At 33.8% G+C, this 27707-nt stretch overlaps 2 protein-coding genes across 2 annotated transcripts in view; both read right to left on the bottom strand.

The window, feature by feature from the left end:
- The window catches only part of LOC127840004 (sodium-coupled monocarboxylate transporter 1-like), a 639226-nt gene extending 611916 nt beyond the window's left edge, over window positions 1-27310 (bottom strand). Inside the window, exons 1-6 of the mRNA XM_052368393.1 lie at window positions 26773-27310; window positions 21824-21892; window positions 18158-18209; window positions 17565-17632; window positions 17223-17303; window positions 16818-16891 (exon numbers count right to left, since the gene is read on the bottom strand). Of these exons, the coding sequence (XP_052224353.1) occupies window positions 16818-16891; window positions 17223-17303; window positions 17565-17632; window positions 18158-18209; window positions 21824-21892; window positions 26773-27123 (695 nt within the window). The 5' untranslated portion in view covers window positions 27124-27310. The remainder of the gene's footprint in view (window positions 1-16817; window positions 16892-17222; window positions 17304-17564; window positions 17633-18157; window positions 18210-21823; window positions 21893-26772) is intronic.
- On the bottom strand, window positions 6612-14284 carry LOC127837267 (sodium-coupled monocarboxylate transporter 2-like). The gene is made up of 8 exons (XM_052364194.1): window positions 14148-14284; window positions 13032-13233; window positions 10811-10997; window positions 10081-10167; window positions 9076-9257; window positions 8283-8383; window positions 7572-7693; window positions 6612-7241 (listed from the first exon to the last, which is right to left on the bottom strand). The coding sequence occupies exons 2-8, from the start codon at window positions 13184-13186 to the stop codon at window positions 7011-7013; spliced, it is 1065 nt and encodes a 354-aa protein (XP_052220154.1). The 5' UTR covers window positions 13187-13233; window positions 14148-14284; the 3' UTR covers window positions 6612-7010.
- Window positions 27311-27707: the final 397 nt, after the last annotated feature.

The following is a 27707-nucleotide window of genomic DNA, read 5'->3' as shown; positions in this document are numbered from 1 at the left end:
GAACACAGTGAAGATGTCATCATATAAAGATTTGTTGTCTCTATGGCCTGGTGTATTCAGTTTAATGACAACGCAAATGGCTCAAATCGTAACACTGTTTGCTTACCAGGCAGCAATCACCGGGCATGATTTTCCCCATCCACTTGAACAATTGGTTCAATCAGCACATGAATGTCGTATATATTGCGCTCTAATCTGTAAGTCAGTACTATTCTTTATCATAACCGAATTTACCGGGTTCTATAGTATTTTATCAGGATTTGTAAACAGCAGGTTTTAGTCAATCAAACGCATTAGAATCAAATATATCAAGTTTCAAGTTTCAATTTGCATGCACAGGTAATACAAACGAACATTAAGATTTATGATGAAAATCATGTAAGTAAAAAAGTCCAAATCTATTCACCAATTGATATTGACCTCTCTTAGTTCTTAAAACCCTATAGATTTTTGGAAAAAATTCACTGCTTTTAACTTTGTCTGATAGTGGGTAATTTTAAAAAGCGCAATTCAAACTGTTCCTCAATACGGTGCTTTGTCGTGGAGATTGTTTGTAACAAACCTTTTTGAGTCAAAATGATGCATGCGTGTAATCTACCATGCTTTGGAATCGAGTGAAACAGAACTGCTTATTATCAAAAAGCGTCAATACTAGATCCTTTGTAGTTATTATTTCAAATGTTAATTTTACATGAATTAAGACTCTATTGATAGCAGCAGATAGTTCTATTCATAAAGAAACACCGGTGTGCACAAAACAGCACGTACAAAAAGAACCAGGAAAACCCCACCCGATTAACAAAATTAATCACGCTGGTATTAAATTGCAAAATTACTTCTATATAAGAAAGATAACCACTATGCTAAACATTTGATAGTTCTGTAAACAACACCAATTAGTTTGTACAATTATTTACCTCGCATTTATTATTCACAATGAAACCAAAAATCAACAGGAGTATAAAAATCTCACCAATTGGCCTGCAAGTCTTCGATGAGTGACACGATAGGAAGAGACGTATTATTCGTCTGGGCGTTAAGTTACATAGATGGGTCACAGGCAAGATACAGTATTTTTTTATATACTTATAATTGTTGTATATTTTTCATGCAAGGCACGATTATTTACGAAATAAAACTGGAACAAATCGCGATAGAGAGATCGCACAACAATACAAACACAAGTACAAATTACCATATTCATTAATGTTAACCAACTCTTACTTGCAACAATCCACCACAAGTGTAAGCAATAGCAGAAATTATAAAGTGCATTTGTAAAAATCAACTTTTAGCTATTCTTTAATGATATTTTTTGTAAGCAAGGTTAAGAAGTTTTTACAATACGATATTACGGATCACGACTGTATTTTAATTGCTATGTGTTCGTTGAGTCATATGCATACCATGAAATAACATCTCGTAACCTGTCAATTAAAGTCAACAATCAGCAATGAATAAATCTTGGAGACGGTTGAAATCGGTTTGTCCGCGATTTTCCACGATATACTGAAAATTTAGGTTCACATTTACATTTGTTTTAAACATATGTAAAAAGGAGCTTAAAAATGAAAATTGATCCTTGAGGATTCATGAACGTTTTCTAAAATATAAGCAGAGGCATTTCGGACTGTGAAAACGAAGAGGCTGACACAGTTTGATCCGGTTATCACTTTGACTTGCCATATGCGCGTTTCCCGGAACTTGATCAGCCATTTACCATACACGAGATCATAAATAGTATAAGAGATTTGAAACGCGGTAAAACTTATTGCAGTGACTGTTTATTAAATAAATTATTTAAACAATGCAAAGAAAAAGAATTATGTGCATATCTTTTACTTATTTAATTATATTGTAAGCTAAGAATTGTATCCGTAAAAATGGGCAGGTTAATAGTATTTATAAACATAAACGGGAATTGCTTATAAAATTAACAACAATATATTAACTTGCTTGTATGCTTATCTTAACTATAGGGATATTACATTTGTAATAAGCTTATCTAAGTGTTTTACAACAGTTGATACTATGAGCATATACATCACTTGATAGTATTGGCATAAACAATTCTTAAAAATCTTTAATATTACTTCAAACGCTCTATTAGGTTTGAAGAAAGGGCGATTCATTGTTGATGCGATATTAATATAAATGTCTTTATTACAAAAATGTGTTAATGAAATTGAAAGAAAGTATGTGATAAATATATATTAATTGTATCAATATATAACACAATGCGTCTGATTCGTATATTTTAGGGATGGGAATCGTAACCGAAATCGGTATCCGGATAACCGTATATGCTATCCGAATATATCCGGATATCCGTATTCTTTTGTAAGCAAACTACAATAGGCTGTTGCCATCAGCACAACACTGTGAATACGTTAATTTGCACTGTTTACAGAATTACAAACAATATAACGCATTTATATGATTACTTTATTTCACATATTTTATTTATAAGACAATATCAAAGCCGCAAAGTAGGTAATTTCTTTTAAAAAAAAATACTTCGTAAAACTAAAACAAAAGCATACTACGATCTATACAATCTACAAACATTAAATACAGTCAGTTTAATTTCATTCGTATTCGCTTAGATGCACTGACCTAAGATTTGTGTTCATGAAAATAATTGCATCAACTAAGTCGCTATTTAGTCTGTTCTTTAGCATGGTAAGTACCAAGCCGGCCGTCGAGAACACTATGACGTACCATGGGGATCTAAAGTCATGAATTCTTCATTAGGAAGATATAAATCTTCCTAAGGAAGATTGGAATCTTACTTAGGAAGATTTATATCTTCCTTTGGAATAATTAAATATTCCTAAGGAAGAATTCGTGACTAATGACCCTTTAACCGCGTCATCTTAATTCTTCCTGTGAATTTTGAATTCTTCCTTTGTACGATTTAATTGTCCCTACAAATGCTATAGCCAATCAGGGTTCTGCTAACAACCAATCAAAATACGCGTTACATTTCACGCGCGCTACTATATCTTCTTATGAATTTTGAATTCTTCCTAGGGAAGATTTAATTTTTCGTGATTACCTGTTCCGTCAGAAATCGATATGTATATAATTATGGACTGTGGACTAGAAACATAAATATGCTGGCAAAGCTGTACAAATATGCTAACGATAGTTCTTGATTACGAGATTTATCAAAGTAATCATGTTATAAAATCAAATCTACTCCATTGCATGATCGTATCTTTTGCAAGATTTCTAGACCATTATTGTGTTTACTTACGAAAATTCGGCAAACCAGTTAAATTCGATGATGAAATGATAGATGAACGGAAAAAGTACAGTCCATCAATTGTATAATTATTATATAAACCAAATGAAATTACTGAACAGACAGACAGGATAACAATCTTTATGCGAATACCACAGGGGTATTTGATCATGAACAATAATTCAAAGCGTTTTGATTTGAATCCTTTAAGGGAAATTTCAATGCAGGAATATTATGTATTAATATATTCAGGAGAAAAATGTGGGTTGCCATCCTAAAATTGTGTTTTAGACTGACGCCCGTGATATTAATTATATCGATGCAATAATAAAATATTAAAATTTGTACTAAACGTTTTGCATTCAGTATTGTGTCATATTTATTTTTCGTTTTGTGATTACTTAATTACACTTATTAAAATTGTGTGTTATAAAATGGTTCTTAAAATGTTTATTATATCGATTTAACGTTAAAATGGTTAAAATGGAAGTGAGAATTTTGCGTTAAATTGTTTTATTTTTACATGTCGTTTTAATTTATTCCATTGGGCTGAAGAGTACTGAGTCGCCTTATCCAGTATGTTTCTCGAAGTTTTCGTTTTACGTCTGACCATTTTCATTAGCTTCAATACAGCACAGGACGATATTATCAAACGTGTGATGATGTTCGCTAAAATGTGCTCAACCAAGTAACATAGCGTATTTGGCTACCGGCGATGGTGTTTATCAAGATAAACATGCTATTGAAATACGATTTCAAAGTGATAACTTTCAATTTATAAATATCAGTAAGTTATATTATATAACGATTCCAAAGATCTATGTAAATGTTTGACTATTCATATACATATGAGCCGTGCTCTGTGAAAATGGGGTTTAATGCATGTGCGTAAAGTGTCGTCTCAGATTTGCCTTTGCAGTCCGCACAGTTTTATGTGTCTTATGTTTTATTTATCAAATACTTGCATTGTTAACACATTATTTTACACAGACGGGTATTATTACTATTGATCGTTTTACGCTACATAAACGGATGAAACTTGACTAGAAATTGACGTTATAAATTTTGAATAGAAACATATTTGTCTTAAGTATTTATCCAACAGACTACATGTTTGTGTAAATATTATATATATATATATATATATATATGACTGAACTGGTTAGAAAAAAAAACTTGAAAAGGATATACAAAAAATCAAGATGATCGTCATATAAATTGATATCATTGCGAACTGGACGAGACGATGTCGATACTGTACCTCGCCTCGAGTTTGTATAGCACCTATTAATGATTGATTAGGTAACAATAAAATACCATCTGAAAGAGTTCATGGTAGGAATTTTAAATAATTAATGTGATTTGTGGGGAAACACAAAGTCCAATTACATAGACAAAAATCACCCGAAAGTTTTAAGAAAACGAAAACTGAATGTTATATAAAATACATTTACATTCAGTCCAGCGATTTGTGGCGATCTATGTAGAGATCCTCTTTTTATAAATTGTTATAGAAGAATTGTAAAATATTGTCATCAAATACTGATTCCTTTTATTTAAAACGGTATACTAACATGCCAATCATGATAGTCAGAATTGCAATATATATTCGGTTTACAATGTCGAGACGATTTTTTTAACAATAACGGCATTTTCTTACGTATTTGATAACGTAAATGCCTTAGATTTTAACGTGTTTTCATGCCAATTCCAAAGTATAATTATTAAAAGTATACACAGGATTGGTATAGAATACAATATAAAAGCTCTGTGTTATATATGTTTCGTTTTCTAAAGCCTGTGTGTGCCCATGAATGTTATTACGATTTATACCAAAAACATTTACATCATGTATTGCGGAGGTAACATTATCCCTTTTACAGATAAGAAATCAAATTGGTCGATATGCCACCCAATATATTCGTGGAAATTAACGATATAGTCTCTTTTGTCAGGAAATTTATCAATATAAGGAGCCGTATTTTCAAAAAGTTCACAAATTATTACATCAATATACAAATAAATATGTTATGCTACCAACTTATACTAGAAGGCGTTATACATAAACATACGTTCATGAACACTGCAGAGATATACCCCTTTACAAAACAATATTAATTTAAAATGTATATACTTCTATGTTTGTTTGTTTTTAAATATCATAATCTTTGTTTTCCTTTTATTCGTAAAATTGTCTCTGTATTTTATGTGTTTATGTGTATCCATGTTTAAATATATTGAACTGGTATTATAAAATGTCAATATTATAAAAGGTGACAAAATGCATGTAAGATTAATATATGTTTACGTGATTTGCGGTGCAGATTTCTAAATAAACTGCCGCGTCAATCTTGAAAATTATTGATTTGTATCAACACGAATTATGGCTATTTGCTCTTTCTTTGTGTAGAGAGTAAGACATAATGTTTTTCATTGTCTATTGCGTGTTTGGAGTGATTGTCTTTGACAACAAATCTGTGGGTTTCATTGCAGTATGCTGACCAAAGATTTGTTGATTTCAGCGATGTGTGCATAACAAAAATATGCAGGTTTCCATAATCTGTGTTTTTCCAATGATCTGTATGTTACAATGATCTGTATGTTACAATGATCTGTATGTTACAATGATCTGTATGTTACAATGATCTGTATGTTACAATGATCTGTATGGTACAGTGATCTGTATGTTACAATGATTTGTATGTTACAGTGATCAATCTGTACAAGGGTCGCAGTGGTGTAGTGGATTGGGTGTCCGCCTAGCGATCGTGAGATCATGTGTTCGATCCTTGCTGTAGGAACGTGCTTCTTTAGATTTCCTCCATAGACACTGGTTTTTAGTCCTAGGATACGGACACGAAATCGTTTCAAATAAGAATCAGGTTCTCTCTGCAATCAAGCTAAAATAAAAAGGTTAAAACCAATGTTTTAAAGAAATATTTAGGTTTCAGTGGTATTTGCATACTCAAGTATCTTTAGATTTCAGTTATCTTCCTTTACTTTTGTGTATTCTGTGTAGTGTACGGAAATAAAGATATTTAAAGTTCTGTGCCTGGGTTTAAACCAAAGTTGAAGAAGTTTCAATGCTATTTACTTACTCAAAATCTGTTGGTTTCAGCGCTCTGTGGAACAGAACTTTGGTTGCAGTGTTCTGTGTCATATCAAACAAGTGTAGTTTTAGTGCCATTGGATAAATCGAAAAAAAAAAGATTCTAGTTTCCTTCTTTTTTCGCATGGATCGTGAACCAATGTTACAAATTAACATTTCAAAACAAATACGTGAAGTCCCTAAAAGGAACAAAAACCAAGGCATTTATAAAAGATAACACTTTTATTTTGTAAACATTATTAATGTATTGTGCATCTTAAACAATCTGAACTCTATATTACCAATTAATTAATGCATTCCAATGATATCAGATTATTTAAAGTAAAAACAAAATGATAAAGTTCGAATGTATTGGTTGAAAGATAAAGCTACATAGTAAGCCACAGGAAAAACTGGATATTCAAACTGTCTGCTTGAGTGTAATAAATTGATAATACTCGTTTGGTCAAGTATATTTATATTTGCATATTGATATATTATATCATACGTCGTAATATACGTTGACATATAACTGATAAATGCATTATGTAAGACATCAATTAACCAGGCACACCTTAATCTGATTAAAATGATATAATACAAAACGCAATTTTTGGGCGATTGAAATTCGTTCGTAGTTATACGAAAAGTCTTAAGCGTAAAACTACATTCTCCTTAGCTGCCGTTAGGCGGCGATTTCGTCGAAAGCATCTCTTGCAAATCAAATGAAACGTTTGTGTACACAAACTTTTGTATCGGCGACGGTTTGTAGCCCAGTGGAGTCGCAGATGAGTTTCCGTTCAACGCTGGAGATTTTTCTTGAATATAATCCTTGCAGCTCATATGATCCTCCTGATCATCTTTTGTGATCATTATTTCTTTTGAGTGCCGTTCTTGTACCAAAACCTGAAAAGTGTATGTTATAAACCAACCACCAATACTACACTTTAGCGATTATTTTGATAATTATGCTAGTGATAATTCCAACGAAACAACGACACTGAGCCAGGAATTTTGATGATCATGATGATGATGAGGAGGAGAGGGAGAATAATAGTGATTGAACACAGGAGGACCCAGTCTTAATGTCCAAACCATACCTTTACACCATGAAAACCATTACAACGATGCTCCTTTTTTGGACCATCTCTGTTACTCATTCGTCTTAAGTGAACAAAAGTATTTAACCGAGGAATAGAATCATTGACAATCCAAATATTTTGTTCATTTACTTACCTCTGGGTCTTTAAATTGGTAACTACACCTGCATGGATTTCTCCATTTCTCCGGTAGACAACACAAAAGTCGATCAAATAATGGAATGAGGTATTTTGGATCTACCTTCTCTTTCTGCCATCCTTAAAGGACAAAAGTGTTCATTCAAAAACCAAATTGCTCAACATCAATATCATTATGTGTCGAATGAATTCTTAGTATTTCTTTAACACTTGCGATCAAGAATGGTTTAAATGACAATATGCCATCTGTAATATAATAGATTACTTATCTTGTCGTAAATGCACAACATAGTTTGTTTGTCTGGCGTTTAGGGACTACCGATCTAAGCAACAGTTTGAGTGTGAATTTCATTGTAAACATCAATTGAACCACCAACAAGCCGTTTAGCTTAGAAACATCGGAAATAGACTTTGTTAATACTATACTTCGAGTAAATTATTATCAAATAAACCGAATGTCCTTTAAAAACTTGTCTATAAATGTGTAGGGTAAGAAGAGGTAGACTTTCTCTGCATCGGCTAGTTGAATGAAGTGCATCAATATCGGCGGTGCATAAATCAGATGATAATGGTCCCCTAGTCTTTGAATATTTCACTATGCAAGTTATTCAGGGGTAAAATGCCACACATTTGGGACAGGGGAAAATAATTAAGAATTAGCCTGTATGCCGTGACTACATGCAATGATATATTTAAAGTTTATATTTACCCGTAACGAAGCTGACAAACAGCCCTACAACTATGACAGTTGCCATGCCAATGCTTGAGTACCATTGATATGACACAGTATGCAATAACTTCACTCCAGACCTGTGAATATAATGAGTATATAGTAGAATGCGGTTATAAATGACCGTTGCTATGACAATATCGGGATACCTCAGATTCGACATGGTTTACAATAATTTAACTCCAGAACCTTCGAGTAAAATAAGTCTACAGAGTTTATTTATAACAGTCGCGATCCCAATTCTGGATTGATACGGTATAAAAAAGCTGCACACTTAACGTGTGAATTAAACGTTCTTTCAAAGTATATTTATGACCCTTGTCTTCAATTAAACGAGCCAACAAAACAAATCCTGACCGGATTTCATAAGGTTTTATAAGTGAAGAACGATTTATTTTACTGTCCATTTGTCCTTATCGCCTTCATCGAAAACTGATCAATGTCAATTACGACGAGCAAAACAATAGTTCTTGTGTTACACAAAAGTAAAACACTTAATAAAGACGGTGCGTGTTTACTTTCATTCAAATCGTATTGGTTAAAAAAGATTCATGAAGTACATGCATATGTTTGTGAAATGACAACACACAACTTACATGTTAATAACATTACATTGTGTAAGAATATCGAATGACATAAGTGCTAGCAATATAGTTATTTACACATCCCTATATGTATACAGCATGTTGACTAGTAACTCAGAGCATGACAAACAAGTCAATAAATCATAAAGACATGAATGCATAACGCGAAGGGACAATCATGAACTAACAGTTCAGTAACAGCCGCTGTTGTCGTTGAAATTATTGCAGCATTGGTCCCAATGGTTACATTTGCCAACGAACAATTTGCCGTAGGGAAGTTCAGTGTGTAGCCCTTGCGGGGAAGGCTATATGCGCCGACACTGACCCAAAGCGGGAACGCCAGACCCAGTATTCCGCCCACTACACAGCCCTGGGAAGTACAATGTACAGATTAGTCATTTTATCACAAAAACTGATACTAATATGTTCATGCTATAACAGTATTCGCCATATGTTAATTACTAGTATAAGAATTTCGTTTGTATTACACCGATATAGGCGACGAGTAAAGGAAGAAATTACTAGTATTTAATTGTATAAGTAAAAAAGGTGAACTGAACTGGCATTAAAATACAAAAAAAATAGTGTGCGAATATAGAGAACAACTTGACCTTAATATTAATGAAAATATATGTGACAAAATAATTTAAGAAAGAAATGACGAAATACACTTTCCCGGCATTTCAATATGATAAAAGACTTATAAGGTGTTACCAAATACTCATACCTTCACAAAGAGTTGATGTTTAAACAACTCATACATTTGACACGTGTTTATGTAAAAACACACATATAAACAAAAATAGAAAGCATGAACATCTACTCGCGTGAATCAATGAGTTTTGATAGTGGACATAAGTCGGTATACGCCGTTTAAGTCTAGATATGTTTTAAATAATCTTTTTTGCGGTTTTGCATATAAATTCCATACCAACGTTTATCAAAAGCGAAAACCGAAATCTAATTTAAAACATTGTTTCAATGCATTTCTTTGAAAATTATCAAAAGCGAAGCGTGTTACAGATATGTACGTGTTACAGATATGTATCACGACATAGAGGTGATTAACCTTTCATTAAACATAGCATTTGACCAAATCTAGTTTGCATAATATTAATCAAGAATAATTAGTATAATTGATTGGTGTTATTGTTGATTAAAACAGGTTTTGATTAATGTTTCAAAGTACCTACTTGCCAATTTGCCCACGGAAAAAGACCACCGAGTAGAAACATGCCCAGAATTGGACCCGATGCTGCACCAGTAAAACTTTGGGATGCCTAGAAATAGCAATAGTTCGTTTGTTAATGAGAGTCACTTATAACACAGTCATGCAAAAATGGATGATAAGTAAAAGGTATACATTGAATTGTGAAATGGAGTTTAAATACATATTAGTAACACAAGTTTCCCAAAGGTGCAATAAATAAACGCAACTGCATTGGCCATTACACAAAAGTGAAATAGTAGCCTCTAAAACATTGCATCCAAACGTTAAATAATAAACGCAAGAGCTATATCAGTATACATTATAGGTAAATTGAAGAAATGCTTCAAACGGTCTAAGAAGTAAAAACATCACTAAAGCAAAGGGGAATTGTGATATGCCAGAATAAAGAGTCACCTGTACAACACTGTATATTCAAAGGTCTGAGTAATGAATGCGAAAACAATTTCTACTCCTAACACAGCATATCATACACACAACTCTTACAGGTTATGGTTGGTCTTTTAATAATTCATTTTTGAAATTAAATGCAGTTCAAACCCAAAACGCTTTAAATGTCCGGTCAAAAAGTCATCTGTAAAACTCGTTCGCCAAAGGTCTTGGCAACAAACGCAATACCAATCACGGTGGAGTTATAAAAGGCGAGTTAAGATAAGTAATTGTGCTGGTGAAGATTCAGAAGCTTCATTAAACACCTGCAGCACCGTCCCACCAAATGTCTTCGCAATAAACGCAAAGCCGACACCAGCGGCACCGTACACAAGCACAAGTCCCTTGCTTATCCACGTCTTTACGCGCTCCGTCACCTTGTCGCCGATTGCAGGCTTGAGGATATCCTCCCACGTGACGGCTGCGAGCGCGTTAAGGCACGAGGACATTGTGCTGGGGACAAAGTAAAAAGTTAAGTTTTACAGCAAGCACATTGGCAAAAAGGAATTTAAGCATGGTATATTATTCTTATTATTATACAAATTATACAAATACATGTAATTTGATCATTCATATTCACGGTCGTTAATCACGCGTTCCACCTCTTTTTTGAGATGCATTAATAAATGAGCCAATGCTATTTCCGAGGATGCGCTCAGGCCCGGATGTTTTGAAATGTAACGGATAATTTTACAGAGTGATTAAGTTTTATATGTTTTTTTAACAAATTTCGCATTATTTTAAAAATCGGTTAATGTAGTGCGATTCAGCGATTATAAATTCATCAAAAAATGTACAGAAACATACAATCACAACCCAATTGGAAATGTGAGGATTTTTATAAGTTGTTGCATGGTAGAATTCGTGAAAGCAAATCGATGTATTTTGCAATCGTGACGAGCAAAATCACAGCCAATTAAATCGTACATTACATAAAACGATTGCTTTGAACCTGTACAAGTTAACGCATACACAAAAACATCGGCTTCTAGCCGATCTAATAGATACATTTGCAAAAAGGGATGAAGCCAATGCCAAGGAGGTGGCACGCAGATTAGGAGGTGGCGCCAATGCACATTTATAGCTATTTTAAAGTGATATATTTAATGTTATGGTTTCTATTATGTTTACAAGACTTGCATTTTTTTTGTAAGTTGACTTCTTCATCACTTCTTCACATTTGAGTCGCGTGCGTTTCGAATAAGAAAAAGTAATTTTCTAATATTGTATTGATGGTTTTAAACGTTCATCTTTGTATGATAAGAACAGTTAACGTGTATTATACAAAAAAGTTAACGGAAAAAGACCGAGCTATCTTATTTCTTTGGAGTTCATCGTGGGAAAAACAACATATATGAGCCTTATTAAGGTTTGTTGTCCTTGGTCTTTCAATAAATTAAGCATTTGGATTAAGATACACAAATCATCGTTTCAAGAAGAAGTATTATCTTAAATTTATTTCATGCATTGCCATACTGTATACAAATATTGCGGTCGATGAATTATTTTGATTATGCTGAACATTAAGTTATTGATTTTATCGAGTATTACAAATTGTTGGTATATATCGTACAATATGTTGTATTCATGTTGGTGACTTCTTAATTGAAATGATCACTTATATAATTATTAAAAAATACATCTTATTAATTATAGAATGTGATTAGGTTCTGTAAAGATTTTGGCCTTCGTATGAACGTTGAAAAATATATTAAATATAACAAATAACTTTATCTACCGAATGTACATCATGCGATAATGACATTAAGATACGACTGTAAATTGATACATCCTGCATTGGCGCCACCTCCTATCATTAGCGCCACCTCCTAAGAATTGCCTCCATCTCTTTAGGAAAAATGCAAAATTATCTACTACGTCGGAAAGAAGCCAATATTTGTGTGCATGCAGCATCTAATGTACTAGTATATTGTACGCAATCGTTTGATGCCGTTAGCGATTTAATTGGGTAAAATTTTCTCGTCACACAGGAAAAACTCATCGAAATTCTTTTTAAAACTCCACAATGCCACTATTTATAAAGGTTCTCACGATTTTAAATGGGTTGAGAGTGTATGTTTCTGTACATATTTGGATAAATAAATCTTCGCTGAATCGCACTACATTGCCAGATTTTAAAAATAATGCGATATATGTTGAATAACATATAAAACCTAATCACACTGTAAAATTATCCATGAAATGCAAAACATTCGGGCCTGAGCGTCACCTCGGAAGTAACATTGGCTCATTTATTAATGCATCTCAAAAAGGAGGTGACGCGCGTGATTAACGACCGTGATATTGTAAAATGATAAACAATTAATATAAACATACCTTCACATATGACATGACTCGTAAAAGTATCTTATTTGGTCTAGATTTACAATTTTGGCAGAATCGTTAAGATTGCATATGGACTGTCAAAACAGAAAATAATGTTAATGTCAATGCTGTAGGAAAAACAAAATAGTTGCACTGAAATACCTTAGCGCCCCGCTAAACAAACACGACACAAAGAGTCCTGGAAGTCCCGGGTAACCCAACACCTCCATGACAAAGTACGGTATGAGCTGATTGGCGTTGGCCACTTTCTTGCTGGTCAAGGGATCGCAGCCTTTTTGTGCGTAGTAGGCGAACATGACAACGCCCGCAAGACACGTGGAAAGAACAAGGAGGAAGACGCCGCCTATGTTGAGGAGAACCGCACTGTCAAAGATGCACCAATTGGTATGAGGTACTAAATAAGAATTAAATTGTTTTTTAGATTCAATAAGATTTCCATTAAACACGTAAACAGGGCAAATGTACTACATGTGTATATTAGTTTCATAAAGGATATGCGTCTAACTCATTTAGAATTTATGATAAAAATGCTACAAAACAATTTATTTTCTGGTCGCGCCTTTTTTCTGGAGATGGATGGTGTATAACAGTATACGTTTAACCCTGCTAAGAGTGAAAAATAAATAAATAAATTCGCATATCATTAACAACTGAAGAAACGCCTTTTAGGGCACGTCTATTTTGTTTCCCACACCTTCATATTGTCAACAAATAATTTATTGTCAAGCCTTTTATTCTACGCACTCAGTACTTAGTTTTTCTCAAGGTGGGTGCAGCAAACTATCTTTATAAACTTACCTGGCTACAATACATGTTCGTAAAAAACAAGGCTATAATCCATTCAAAAACAAGAGATGTGTTTGTGAGAAACACAGTGTCCCGTACTGCGCCGCTTTGATTTTTTATCATTTGGCAGGTACAGATAATTATCTCCCTTTAAAGCTTATTACTTCCCTTGGATTTGTTTTTTTACCTTTGACCTTGAAGGATGACATTGGCCTTGACCTGTCACCACTGAAAATGTGCAGTTCCATAAGATACACATGCATGCCAAATATCAAGTTGCTGTCTTCAATATTGCAAAAGTTATGACTAAGGTTAAAGTTTAGTTACAGACACACACACACACACACACACACACACACATACAATGACAGATAGACAGGCCAAAAACAATAAACCCCCAATCACTCGATCCGGGGGCATAAAAATCCGATATTGTTTTCTTTTGACTGAGGACAGACTCTACAGACTCACTACTTGGCCTTTCTCAGGGTTGGAAGAGCACAGTACCGCTGAACACTGGCCTGATTACACCCGTACGTTCCCATCCATGTGATACTACCGCCCACTACTAAACGTCAGATGGAGTGGCGAGTGGTCGGGTTGAAGTTCGCACTGAAATATGAAACATGTACATGTAATTCGATGCAATGTAATCACCAACAAAATGTTCATAATTCAGCACTAGATTTTGTTTAGTCATTCAAACAGGATAGTCTTCTTTTTTGGTGTTTTGCAAAGACATTATATCACTATTTCTTTCAACGGTGCGTACCGAAGTTTGTCTAGAGAATGGCCTGTTTTAATTATAAGTGAGAATGATTGATGGATAGAGTGAATGAATGAATGAGCGAGCAATCAAGTTAGTGAGTTAGTGAGTTTTTGGTATTTTATCCCATTTTCACCGCGACATTGACGGTATAACACGTTGTGGAATATACTTGCTTGTATTCAACACTGTGGAATATACCTGTCGCGTGCACGGACTACTTTTTAAATGACGTCATGCGATATGCGCTAAAATTAGGTCGATATTGTTTGGTTCATTGATCAAATTATAAGGTCACCCATTAGAAGAAAATGTGCATATTTTGCAGAAAAAATATATATGACATATTCACCAAAAGAAATGTTGAAATAAAATATAAAATTACACGATTTTTGTTTTGTTATTTTTTTATTTATATTTACTTTACCACTGAATGATTTTTCATAAGAAACAAATTCGAAAAAACTTAAGCTTCACAATTATACGTCCTTCAACCTTTAAATCTAGTCATATGACATAATTTTTCGCCATCCGTATAATGAATCTGCTGATTGATGGCGTCATAAAATGACATACTTATTGCTTCATTTTCTGAATTGTCAATTGATCACTTTTTCCTTATTTCGTGTAATGTGCATTGTTTATAACCAAAGCATATACTTTTGATATTTAACTTAAATATTAAGAATGTACAACAAGCCATACACATATCGCACAGTTCATGAATAATCTGTTTTGTTTGCTTTCCTATTTAATTCACGTTAGGCATAGAGCTGTGTAAAGTATAAGATGGTAAAAATAGCACCACACTGGAATTGGGAACGTCCCATTTTGTACACGGGTATTTTCTACTCATTTATCTGTTGTGTACTGGAATGTTTTCCATTCTTTGTGTATTTATATATTAAATTATTTTCTCGTACAATAAGAGCATTTACTATAGATAAATAAAACATTGTGCAAGTTTAAACATAATTATGTTTGTATGCAGAAATCTGCAAATGCAACCGAGTTTACCAACGGCTATTATTAGATAAACTGCTCCGGTTCATTTGAACAGCAGTAATGTAGAGTACATGACGTAGCGTGTGACGAAGAAGAAAGTTTATCGCGTTCATAAACTCATTTAAATAAAGTGATAGAATGGCATAAGGGTCTTTATTTAACTATGCTAAAATAATTATTAAAGACCCTAGATGCAAAATCGTCAATTATTGAGTTACATGGATTATTAGATGGATTTTAAAGGATAATTAAAGGTAAGATACTAGTTCTTACGTGTTTTGATTTTTGTTTGTACTTTTGTCGTTCCCTGTTCTCGGGAAAATGATTTTAACATGGGCGCCATTGATGCATCGGATCACACACGGCATACCCATAACATTATATAAAAAACACGTTCTGCGCGTCCTTAAATTCGTCGTCCGAAGTCGGAAAACGTATTGCCCTGTTTATTTTGTCAAATAAAGAGTCAGTCGCTGCAATTGTCTGTTTACTCGTCAAAATTGTCAAGGTCTTCGATAGCTAAAGAAACTTCAGCGTACAGTTTATTTAGTATTGACAGTCCTGTACAAAGTCGCGCCAGTCAAAAATCATAAAAGGCGACATTTAAAGTTATGGTAGCCAGAACTAGGTCGTCGATGGTGTACATGTATAGATCTATTGACATCGACAGCATTTTGTCAGGAGCAATCGCCGCCATATTGGATTTTGATCATTTTCTTTCGAAAATAAAATGAATGATAGTAAAGTAAACTCTTCTTTTCGCGGTCGTAATGTGTTGAAATTCGCATACTGCGTAAAATTGAATGTAGGCATATGGTGATATTTTTACTTGTTTTACAGTTTATGTGTGAATTTTTTAAAGACTATTTTGCGTACCAGAACAAATACATGTATATCACTACGCATGGTTACATTTGTTAGATTTTAAGCGATTTTATGACTAAATTAAACTTATTGTTAAGGTTTATAGATCTATTTATGTTAAATGTCACGTTGAAAAAATCAAATGGGATAAATAGAATACTAGGATTAGCGTTGAATACAGAGAAGTTTATGTTGCTCGGCTCGAACACCGAAAGCGCTCGCCAAGGCTCGCGCTTCCGGCGTTCTAAGCCTCGCAACATAAACTTCTCTGTATTCAACGCTAACCTAGTATTCTCTATGTCTGGAATGAGTTGTGGGTTTCAGGGTAATAGAATAGTGGGTTGATGGGCTTGTGTGTGCATTTATTTTTGGCGTGTGTTGCTGAGTTTCTTACATGTGAAACAAATAGATGCTGCCTTCGACCCACTAGTGTCCACAAAACAAACGTATAAAAAATACCCGATACAACTTAAACAAAATTATTACCTAATTGTAAAGATACTTACTTCCAGAACTCGATCCTGTGCCAGTCCTCATTAATCCTCCACACAGTGTTCATGCCTCCAACCTTCATGGCACCCTGCAGAAAATGACAGTATGCACGAGTAAAGGTTGGAAGTTACATTAAGTTTTTTATCACAAATTACGAGCTTTTATAAATGTGGATACGAACGTGAACTATTATGACTGAAAACATGCACCACTATGGATAAGAACGTGTACTACTATGGGTAAGAAACTGCATGACTTCGAAAACAAAACCGTATCACTTTTGTTTCGATGTTTATCATTATGCATACGTAATTGCCTCACAACGGATAGGGTGTTGTATCGCTATAAGAGCGCGTTTCACGATTTAAATACGACTTGTATAACTATGGATACGAACAATTATTACTATGGATACGAACCTGTATCACTATTGCGAGAATTCCCGCTATCATCACCACAGCCTGGAACACGTCTGTCCACACCACCGCCTTCATGCCGCCCTGTCGTGCAGTGCATACACAAAACATGCATGCAGTTATTGTGTCGCATACGTTATGGTTCACAATATCTAGGAGATGTATAATGTGTTACCATACGGTGACTATATCCGCAAAAACATTCTTCTGATCAAGAACATGTCATTGCTTCTATTGTATCGTTCATATAATAATTTTAGGATTATTAATTAAAATAACGCATACATACCCCAAACAAACAAACAAACACTGACAACAATTATTGAACCTATACCATGTACGTACAAGAAATGTATAGAAAGTTGACCCACATCCCACTGTGATAATGGTGGCCCAGGTTGGGAAACCGGTTACTGAAACAATCATTTGACCGATGAAGGGATCGCAGTTTCGTTCTCACCTAGCAGCAAGTTACTGCCGGGTTCGATCTCAATTATTGAAGCATTCTGACATCTACCAATCTTAAACTCTGAATTTGAAGTGTTGTACATGAATATCATCTATAAACAAAATTGGTGTTGTAAAAAATTAGTTCAATTATAGCAAACTATGTAGTATTGCATGTCGATTAAATTTTAATCCTTGTAGAAAGGAAACAAGTGAAAAACACAAACTAGTCTGCTAGTAATTTACCGAGTTGATATTGAAAGGCCTTTAATTACAAAGCCCAATATGTATTACATAATTTAAAACAAGACCCTGAGTGATTGCGCGTTGTAATCTTATCTCACCATAACACCTTAAGAACACTTTTCCGTCTACATGTTTTTATAAAACTCAATCCATACTAATGGACATGCAATAGTTGTCACTTTTAACTGTCGATGTTTTTTTGGTCGATTAACTAGCGATTTACACGAATCTGAATGGGCATTTACCTGCTTCTAAAGCAGTGGAGGGTGCGTAGGAAGCGATACCCATGTACAGAATCTGAAACATGTCGCAGAACATGGTAAAAAACATGATGATAATATATTGAACCATGCCACTGAACAAAACAATTACAATTATTTTAATTCCATTTTCTATATAATCAGTGGCAAGCTCAAAGCATAGATAAACAACAATTTTATTTTTGGTTTTTAAGGTTAGTCCAATCCGACGAACGTCTGATCAGTTTATTGTGGCCTTAAAATATCGTACACTAATAGGGCTGCGCTATTGGGTGGAAAGAGGTGACCTGCACACAGAGTATACACCCTATAATATACAACTACATTGATTTGCTCGGCCAAGAATTAATCTAATATCATTTAAACAACACTTAAATGTCGACATACCAGATTTAAGATTATGCCCAATGTCCTAGATTCGTAGTTTTATCTTTGAACCATTGCTTCTCAATATATTGTACAACGTTTTGTTTCGATCAATAAAACTCAAACTTCTTTTAACACAGAAAGAGTATCAAGAATCTCACAAGGTCAGAGACTATATTTTAAAGATTGCGGATATTAATTAAGATAAGTACAGCTTTCAATGTGTGTTGTTGTTGTTGTTGTTGTTGTTGTTTTTAAGGGTGTTGCAGACAAAGAACGTTAATTTAAAGACATGTTTTCCACACACAAAAACAAGAGTTTTCCATGCAGTTAAAGATAACGGTAAATATGACAACGGCGAACTGATATCGGCATGTATGACTATAGACCGTTCCAGAATTTAGTCATTACCAAATTATCTCCCCTGAATCTCTCCGCGTCCGCCATTACACTACTGCCTTACAACCGGTAACATATATGAGAGAGCACCGATTATTCAACGGATGAATTTCTTTCTTTTTTTTAAAACGTTTTTGTTTGTCATGCAAATTGTATGAAATAAAGTTTTTTTGCTAGGGGAGATGTTAAGCTAGTGTTATAACAGAAAAATGCTTGAAAAACATGCATTTTTGTAGGTATTTGTCTAGGAAAATTAACAAGTTGACACATTAAAAAACATTTAATTAAATTAAATGCAATATTTATCATTTGATTATTTGCATCAATCTTAAAATCGTGTAAGCCTTTGCATTCCAGTGTTTAATTGCCCCTTTGTTCTGCATAAACCGATTATCTCGTTTTGATCAGATATTATCTAGACCTAACTAACAACATGGTGCCATAAACCACACTGGGTGGTAGATGACAGTCTGGTCATTAAACACAATTGATGATGCCACCATGTCGTCCCTTTCTGTTAGTATTAAGCAGTCATTTGGTTGAATAATTTACCTCCGACATACTTAACAGTTGCGTACATTAGATATGTTACATATTGTACAAATTAAAAGTTATGTCCAATATAGAATATCAGAAATTGTACACCGTAAAGATACTAGCCCGTTTAATTTATGAAAAAAGAAGTATTTAATAATTATAAAATTTACGTAAAGACATTTAACGTATTTAGCGGGTATCAGTTAATTAAAACTACGTCTTTCTGTATGTAGATTTAATGTTACGGCAATTCACGAACGACATCATAAAAATAAGAAATTACAATTGACACCAACGGGGGTAAATAATGTTTTCAAAAAAATATATATGTATATAGATAAATGTGTGTTAAAATGTTAGATATTTGTCACTCTACTCACTAGTAACGAGTTTTCAATATACATGAATACACAGTTTAATTTGCATCATGTGAAGTTGTGTTTTTCAGTTTTATGTTAATAGCGTCATTCTCAGTACAAACCCCTTTTAAAACTACATGTAAAACCCGTCATGCACTGCGCTTTTAATAGGGCTTTGTAGTACGTTTATTTTCAATGCACCCCTTACACTTTCTATCACTCATTTGTTTTTCATACTAGCGCACTCATGCCATTGATAATTATATTTTTATAATTAGATGTATTATTATTTCCGGAGTTTCTTTTCGATTAATTGACTAAACACGTGTCGTTATCCATATGTTTTGCGTCAGTGCAAAGACATATAAAATAATTTTTTTTATGATGTTGAGCTTTATAGCTGTTAAATTATTCCAAAGATTATCACCTAAAAGATCGTCAAGATCAATATCACTCTCCCATGAAAAAAAGTTCGTTTTTTACGTGATATAATTCCAGCTCACAAAATTTTATTTAAATCCAAACAACATATTTTTTTATCTCTGATTTCAGTGAGGACAAGAAAAAATGGAAGGCGTATCAACAATATCATACTTAATACAATATGTTATGATTTTCGAATATAGAGTTTTACCAATTGATACAAATTTCAAACAATTAGCTGTAATTAATTGCGCGAGAATCTTTAATAAGTATTAATTAAAATATAATCTGCTTGATGTTGCGGCTATTAAAATCAACACAAAAAAACATGCGTGAATTGTTTGTGACAAGTTAACAGTAAAAAGTCTAATAAAAGATATGAGCGACTGAACCGGCAAATTTTAGCCGATGATTACCACTTGTTTACACACACAAAATAAAAAAATACACGAAAGCATTTAAAACAATTTATTTGTAACAATCAATCTCAACCTCAAAAAATCATTTCAACAACAAAAAATGTTATAATCGCCTGAACATAATTAATTATGTAATGTATTAATCCGACATCGGCGAAGCGGGTATTCTCTACGTCTTTGGCTTTTGGAAACGCAGACTCGCAGAAGTTGGCAGTAGTGTAATGGCGGTCAGTCACGTGACTGACAATATGGCGGCGGTCAATTTATCGATTCTGGAACAGTCTATAAGCGCACGGATATTGGTAAATATGACAAAAGCGAACGGATAACAACATGTATGAAAAAGCGAACAGATAACGGTAAAATATGGAAAAATAAACAAATAAATGTAAGTATGCCAACACGAACAGCACTTGCTATGTTACTTTTTGAAAACGAGTCAATTGATTGGTTGAATTTTCATTCGGAATTGGGCATCGCAACGACAGGGTTGTCTTATTAGTTAATCATGACATCGAAATTGTGAAGCAACCGTTTTAAAGTGAAATGGTAGTTTCGACGATGGTGTACACTTGTCAAGAGATCAAACAGCAAAAGCGTATTGAGCAAAGCCTTCGTACGATTATAGCCTTTTTAATTTAAATTAAGAAATCTACAATCATTTCAATACGATATTAGCCCTTTTCTTGTCATCTGTAATAGCTGCCTAATTTGATTTAAGCTGGAACACAACCGAAATCTGGAAATGTTTAAAATTAGCCATTAACACCAATGCAGGAGTATTAATGCCACGAGTTTTGCGATGTTGCTGTCTTTTTCACTAAGTTGCTAGTTTAAGAACAACCCACTTAGCCCCAATATCGGCAAAGCAATAATATCCATGAGAAACGCAATAATAAATTTGATTACAACTCTCATGAATATACAAATTATAAGTGTAATAAATGCGTACCGATAAACCGTTATATCCGGTAAACAATCGCGCGATATTATGTTGTTTTTACACAGTTCCGTCGTGGCAATTTAAGGCTTATTGCATCTGTTTTAAATATCGTAGAGATTCAGCCGATTTTATTCACATTCAGCCTGCTGTATATATGTTTACAAATCCCTCAAATGTATTAAATAATATATGTTGTTTGACCTACTTGCTGAATAATCATGATCACTGTCCCGGTCAGTTTTGCCGCCCGTGAATTAAAGCGCAACTGTAGGTACTGAAAATAAATATAAAAACAAACATTCATGTCAAAAGTATGGAAATAAAATGTGTAAAATTGCATTGCAAAAGTGCGGAAATAAGATAAAGACAGGGGAAGATTATAAACTTTAATAAGAGACTCAGAATTACGGGTAAAACTGAAGCTTGCAGTTGAACCTTCAAAAAACGGAAAATATGGCTCAATATGTAGGGTTTAGATTTGAAAAGTACCATAACCGACGAAGGAACAACACAAAAGAGCGAGAATGGCCCATTTATCGCATTAAATGGAAGCATGCAATATAAATATTCAACACACATGAAGTTGTGAAGCCCTTCAATGTTTACAAACAAAAGCTAGTGCTGCTTAAGTGAAAACGTGGGTGGTGTATCAAAAGCGGGCCCTCGAAGTACGTTATTGAAACGTTATAATTTGGGCTGTACATGTATATCTGATAAGTAAAATATTGTATATAGAAAAGTTGTAATAGCAAACCGTGTATATTCGAAACCGTGATGAAGGTATTTTTGATATTAAAGAATTGAAACGTGTACCTAAAAAATAGAAAACACGAACATTTTTTATATCAAGCTTATTTCCGCTAACGTTTCCATTCAGTTTGCTATTGATAATTCATCTCTTTATAGGTATTATTGAAGATGAAATACTAGTTGTCTTCAGCATACATGATGTCCGACCTGATTACTCTAAGTTCTGTGCAAGGTTAAACGTATATAAAAGCAGCTGCCGGTCGAGCGTTAAGATAGTTTGAATACATCTTCTTAGGAGTGCATTTGCAAGACCATTAAGTCTACTTATGCATTACAACTTCTCTTGTTGTTTTTTTTAAAGAATAGTCATGTTTTAACCGAATTGAATGAATGCAACAGTGAAAGATAATTCAATTGACGGTTCATGCGAAACCAATGGCACGACGAGCGTGATTTAAATTTTAGGCTATTGTCGCATTAGTAAATAGCAAAAAAAAGAAAATAACTTGCACAAACAATTATATTTTAACTATCTGTAGCAAGACAAGACAATAATTATTGTTTTTGAGGAATCGTACTGTGTATTTCCTCTGAAAGCAGTAAATTTATAATAAACTTACATAAGTTATGTCACAATGCTGGTAATATAACAATAATACAACCACTCATATTAACAGCCATGATATAAATTTAATAATTGTATGTAAGCTTATACTTCTATGGAATGTCATTGAATATGAAATAAAACATAAATGCGTATATATTAACAGTCATGTTAGACATTTTTATAATATTAAGAAAACTAATACCTATCACAAATTCTACGGAATGCAAGCAAATATTAAATAAATAATAATGTCAATCATATTAACCTGAATGGCTTAAATTGAATGATTTTACGAAAGCGTGTTCATATCATGTATTCTATGGATGATAACTGTTTATAGTTATTAATACAAAAAAGCTAACACAAATATTTCTTAGCATTATTTCTTCTTTCAGTCTGCTGTTTCATAACAACTAGCATGCATATGTAATTTTAGTTTCGTACCAATTTTTATACGTAATTTGTAATATGTAATTCTATGATTTTTCCTTCTAAACGGTAAAACGTGTACGTAATATTTAACAATCAATAGATTTTGTAATAATAAAGTGTTTTTTCTAATCGCGTCGTATGATGAACATTTACATACAAAAGGAAATTAAAATTGTTTATTTATTCATTCAAACAAACTGGTATTTTGACCTGCATATCTTCCAGTTTAAGTTCTCAGTGGCAGAGCCGATGTTCTTGGGTAAGAAACTGGAAATATGAGTAGTTTAAAGCGGGACTGCACGATTTTGTCAAATATGCATGCATTTATATAAAATGTGTAAAAAAACAAACTTATTATACATATATTCCAATATAAATTAAAATTAAAATTAAAAAGAACATGTGTTGAAAAATTCAAAATAAGCCAGATATTTAATTCTGAAAACGAAAATGTCTGTACAGTCGAATTCGCCAGCATGTATATTATGCATGTACGATGTGAATCTAAATTTAGTTTTACGGATCATTTTAATTGCCTGCAACGATATCTATCCATACGACGCACGAACACTAACTCTGATCTTTATAAAAAGACGAATGCTTCGGTTATTGTAGGATAATATGTACGATATATCTTCGTCACAGTCGGCTCGGGCGCTAATTTGTCTTTGCTGCATTTTATGAAATTCGTCTTCAATGTATATTTTGCTTGCCTATTTTGTGTTATTGTAACATAGTTTTATCAATATATTACAATTTAACACATATAAAAATCGTTAAGTCCCGCGTTAGGTGGTAAATCTAACTAGTATTTGTATATAATGCCGGTATTAAATTCACGATCAATATATGAAACAGAACTATAAACAACATACTATATACTTCAAGTTTGTATGCATCGACAGAGCTTGTATTATTAAACACGACACTAAAATATTATAATTGTTTATAATATTACAAGCCAAGTTCGAATGTACGCAATTGCAATCATATAAACTTAGGGGTTTTATTGATTTTATAAATAAGTTTTTCGTTTGGGTTATTTTATATCAGAATTTAAGGATTCATGAATATCGATAAAAAAAAGAGCAGATAGCTAAATCACCATATACTTCCGCGTTACAAACCTTTTATTGAACATTTATAAATCGTGTGCAGACCTGTAAGTGTACTAGTTCTAATGCCTTTGATTTGTTTATTTGATTTGATTTGTTTATTCCCGAATTGCGCATGCTTTGTTCAAAATAGATTCCGCAAAGGCACCACACAGTTGGTATTGTGTTTAAGGCTAAAAGTCAAACTGCTTCTATTTATTATATGAAATATTCATTTCCTGAAGTGTCTTTGGTGCATAAATGTTATGGTTTTTAATTACAAATCCCTGTTTAGTTTAAACATTTTCCAAATAATTCAAATCATTTACTACTACAATTTGATGGCCGTGATAATTATGCAAATTGCTCAGATGCATATGTTTATCTCATTTTCGAAAAAATAGATTTTATACTTTAATATATGATACACTTATAAAAACAAATTTACTATTAATACCGGATATTAAAAAACGTATATAAAGACCTAAATGATGTTGAAATGTAATCAATATAAACAATTGTCATAAATACTTAAAACGGAAGTGCATTCGCTCAGCAAAGTCAAAGGGGTCATAAGTTCGCCTTGACGTAAGCCCACAGCATATTTAAAATATTCAGAATTAGAAGAATAATGTATTTAACTTTTAAAAAAATCCCACAAATCTTTAGGCTTATGAATTATCTTTCATTTTCAGTGCCTGTACTTTCATTTTTATTTTTTATATTTAAGTTTGTTTACTTTCATTGCAAACGCAATAGTCGAAACCTCTTATTTTCCGACAAATCAACACTGATACATGATAACTACCAGCCAATTTACATTCAATGTGCTTAATACTGCAACATTCTTCAAATTTTGGCTTTTAACATATGAAATGTTCATTTGCAGATAAAGGATCTGCAACATTCCGGATATCGTCATCGCGTGCATAAAATACAGTAATCCGTGATGAGCTGCTTGTACAAAGGTTATGCGCGTCATTTCAAAGTAGGTGTTTTTCCATACGCGGCGCGCAGAAAGTGCAATCTGATCAGCAGCGCCCATGTCCGATAATGAAGCCACAAAGCCTTGATTGGCCGCATACTCAATGTAAACGACCCATTTTCGTATCACGCGCCTCATTAAGTCTTTAATTGTGAAAATGTGAAATTAAGTTCGTGACAGTGCAAATAACCGATTGTTGATGAACCGTAAGAATAACAGAATGTACATTGGCTCGTATCAACTATCAACTCTACCATTCACAACACGATTTGATGATTTACATAAATCATTTAATTTAATTCGTTGGTAAATAGAAGATCTAGCGACCAAAGCCCTAATAGAGTAAACACCTGGATTTTAATCAGTATCAATCTTAAAACGATGCCATAAATAGTAAAAACATATCAACCATCAATTCTAAATTTAATATCGCCACAAAATTAAACCTGACATTGTATACAAATACCATTTTCTTGAATATCGAAAGTCATCACTATTAATAGTGTATGCCGGTGAGTCTTCGCACTGAACATTACAGCCTCAGTGATAATTAATTTAAAAAAAATGTCGATCTAGCTTTAATCAAATAACTGAGTCAAGATGATTATTTTGCAATTTCAATTGAATGTATTCTTTTAAATTTTTCTTCATAGTACAAAACAACGCCGCCGCTGCATCGACGAGTATTTCTTGTCTGAATTTTCTACAAAATTTAAGATAAGTATAAATAACAGCATACCCAATAAGTAAAGATGTAAAGACAAACTAGTCAAAGACCGTTAATTCTAATTACTTTTAGTAGGCTGAACATGTTAATCTGCTTTGGTGCGATAAGCGATGAGATCTGGAAAATGGTAATGTAGACTTAAAAGCTACATATTCACAAATGTTCCTTTTTTTATTTATTACAGTGTTATCTTTTATGTGGATGACATACAAAGCATATGTATTGCCCAATGTTTATATAGTAGAAAAGCCTTGAGTCGTTTGATTATTCAAACAAATTCCTTTATTTCTGGAACATTTACACTGTCTTGATAATGCTTTCTTGTAACCTTTAATCTCGAAGCGCCACAGGCGCTTTCGACAACTGCCGTTACGCCAGCAGGGGCTAGTGAAGTCGTAAGTATATTCATGTATTGTACTGACCATTTGCCAATTGCCTTAATATAAATATAAACAGACGGTAACAAACATTTATCTTCTTTTAGTATTTATGTAGTTTAATTATTCCTTTATCTTACTCGAACATCGCAAAATCTAAAAATGAAACAAATGAGACTTACTTCAAAGCTGCTGGTGAGACGCAGAGGGTAAAGGAGAGGCACGAAGATGAGCGCCGACAGGATGATGGCGAGGATCATACCGATCAGGTACATAAAGTATAAAGTTCCGGCGGTATACATTTCCGCCGGCGTCCCGAGTATCAGGATCGCCGACATGAAAGAGACGAGGATGCTAATAGCGACCGGAACCAGCTGCATGTTGCGTCCGCCCATTAGATAGTCGGCGTTGTTGGAGTCCTTGTTCATGAATTCCTTGACCGCATAGAAGATTCCGATGACCGCTGAGATGCCGAGCATCAACGCGAAGAGCACCCAGTCCCAGGCTTCAAACTTCCGAACTTCGGTTGCCATGGCAACTTCCGCTTAGCGTATATATTCACGAATTAAAAGACCGTAGCGAACTACATACTTAATGTCCGCATCGTATGCAATTGTTAAGCTAATGAATAATTCCGACAGTATTATCCGCGTTTATCGGTATGGAAAGCGTAGTATACTAAGATTACAGATGGGTTTAACTATTAGTGTATACCGCTGATATACGCTGTCACATCACCGTGTGGTATAAATGAGAAAAATGTAGATACGCCAAAATTTGTCAAAACGGGAAGTAATCTCTAGTCACCCCACCCCCTACCGAAAAAGGGCAAACTTAAACTGTATGAGATAATTGCCGCACCTTCAGCCTCGTCAGCCATGCCAGCAAAGGCATGCAACTTATCGTTCTCAACCAACTGAAAAGTACGACCGATTAGCTACTTGTGGAAGAGCAGGCTAGATTCAGAGCTGGACGGAGCACAGATCTTTAACTGCATGCAGGGTCATCATTGAGAACCACCTGCAACACCACCTTGAGCTTCTCCATAACGTCATCGACTGTAAGAAAGAGTTCGACCGCGTTTGTCATGATAGGTTCTGAAAGGATTCAACATTGA

The sequence above is a fragment of the Dreissena polymorpha genome, chromosome 7 (genome assembly GCF_020536995.1).
Source record: "Dreissena polymorpha isolate Duluth1 chromosome 7, UMN_Dpol_1.0, whole genome shotgun sequence".
NCBI lineage: Eukaryota > Metazoa > Mollusca > Bivalvia > Myida > Dreissenidae > Dreissena > Dreissena polymorpha.
The sequence above is the reverse complement of the archived record's forward strand: the minus strand, read 5'-3'. Positions and strand labels throughout refer to the sequence as shown.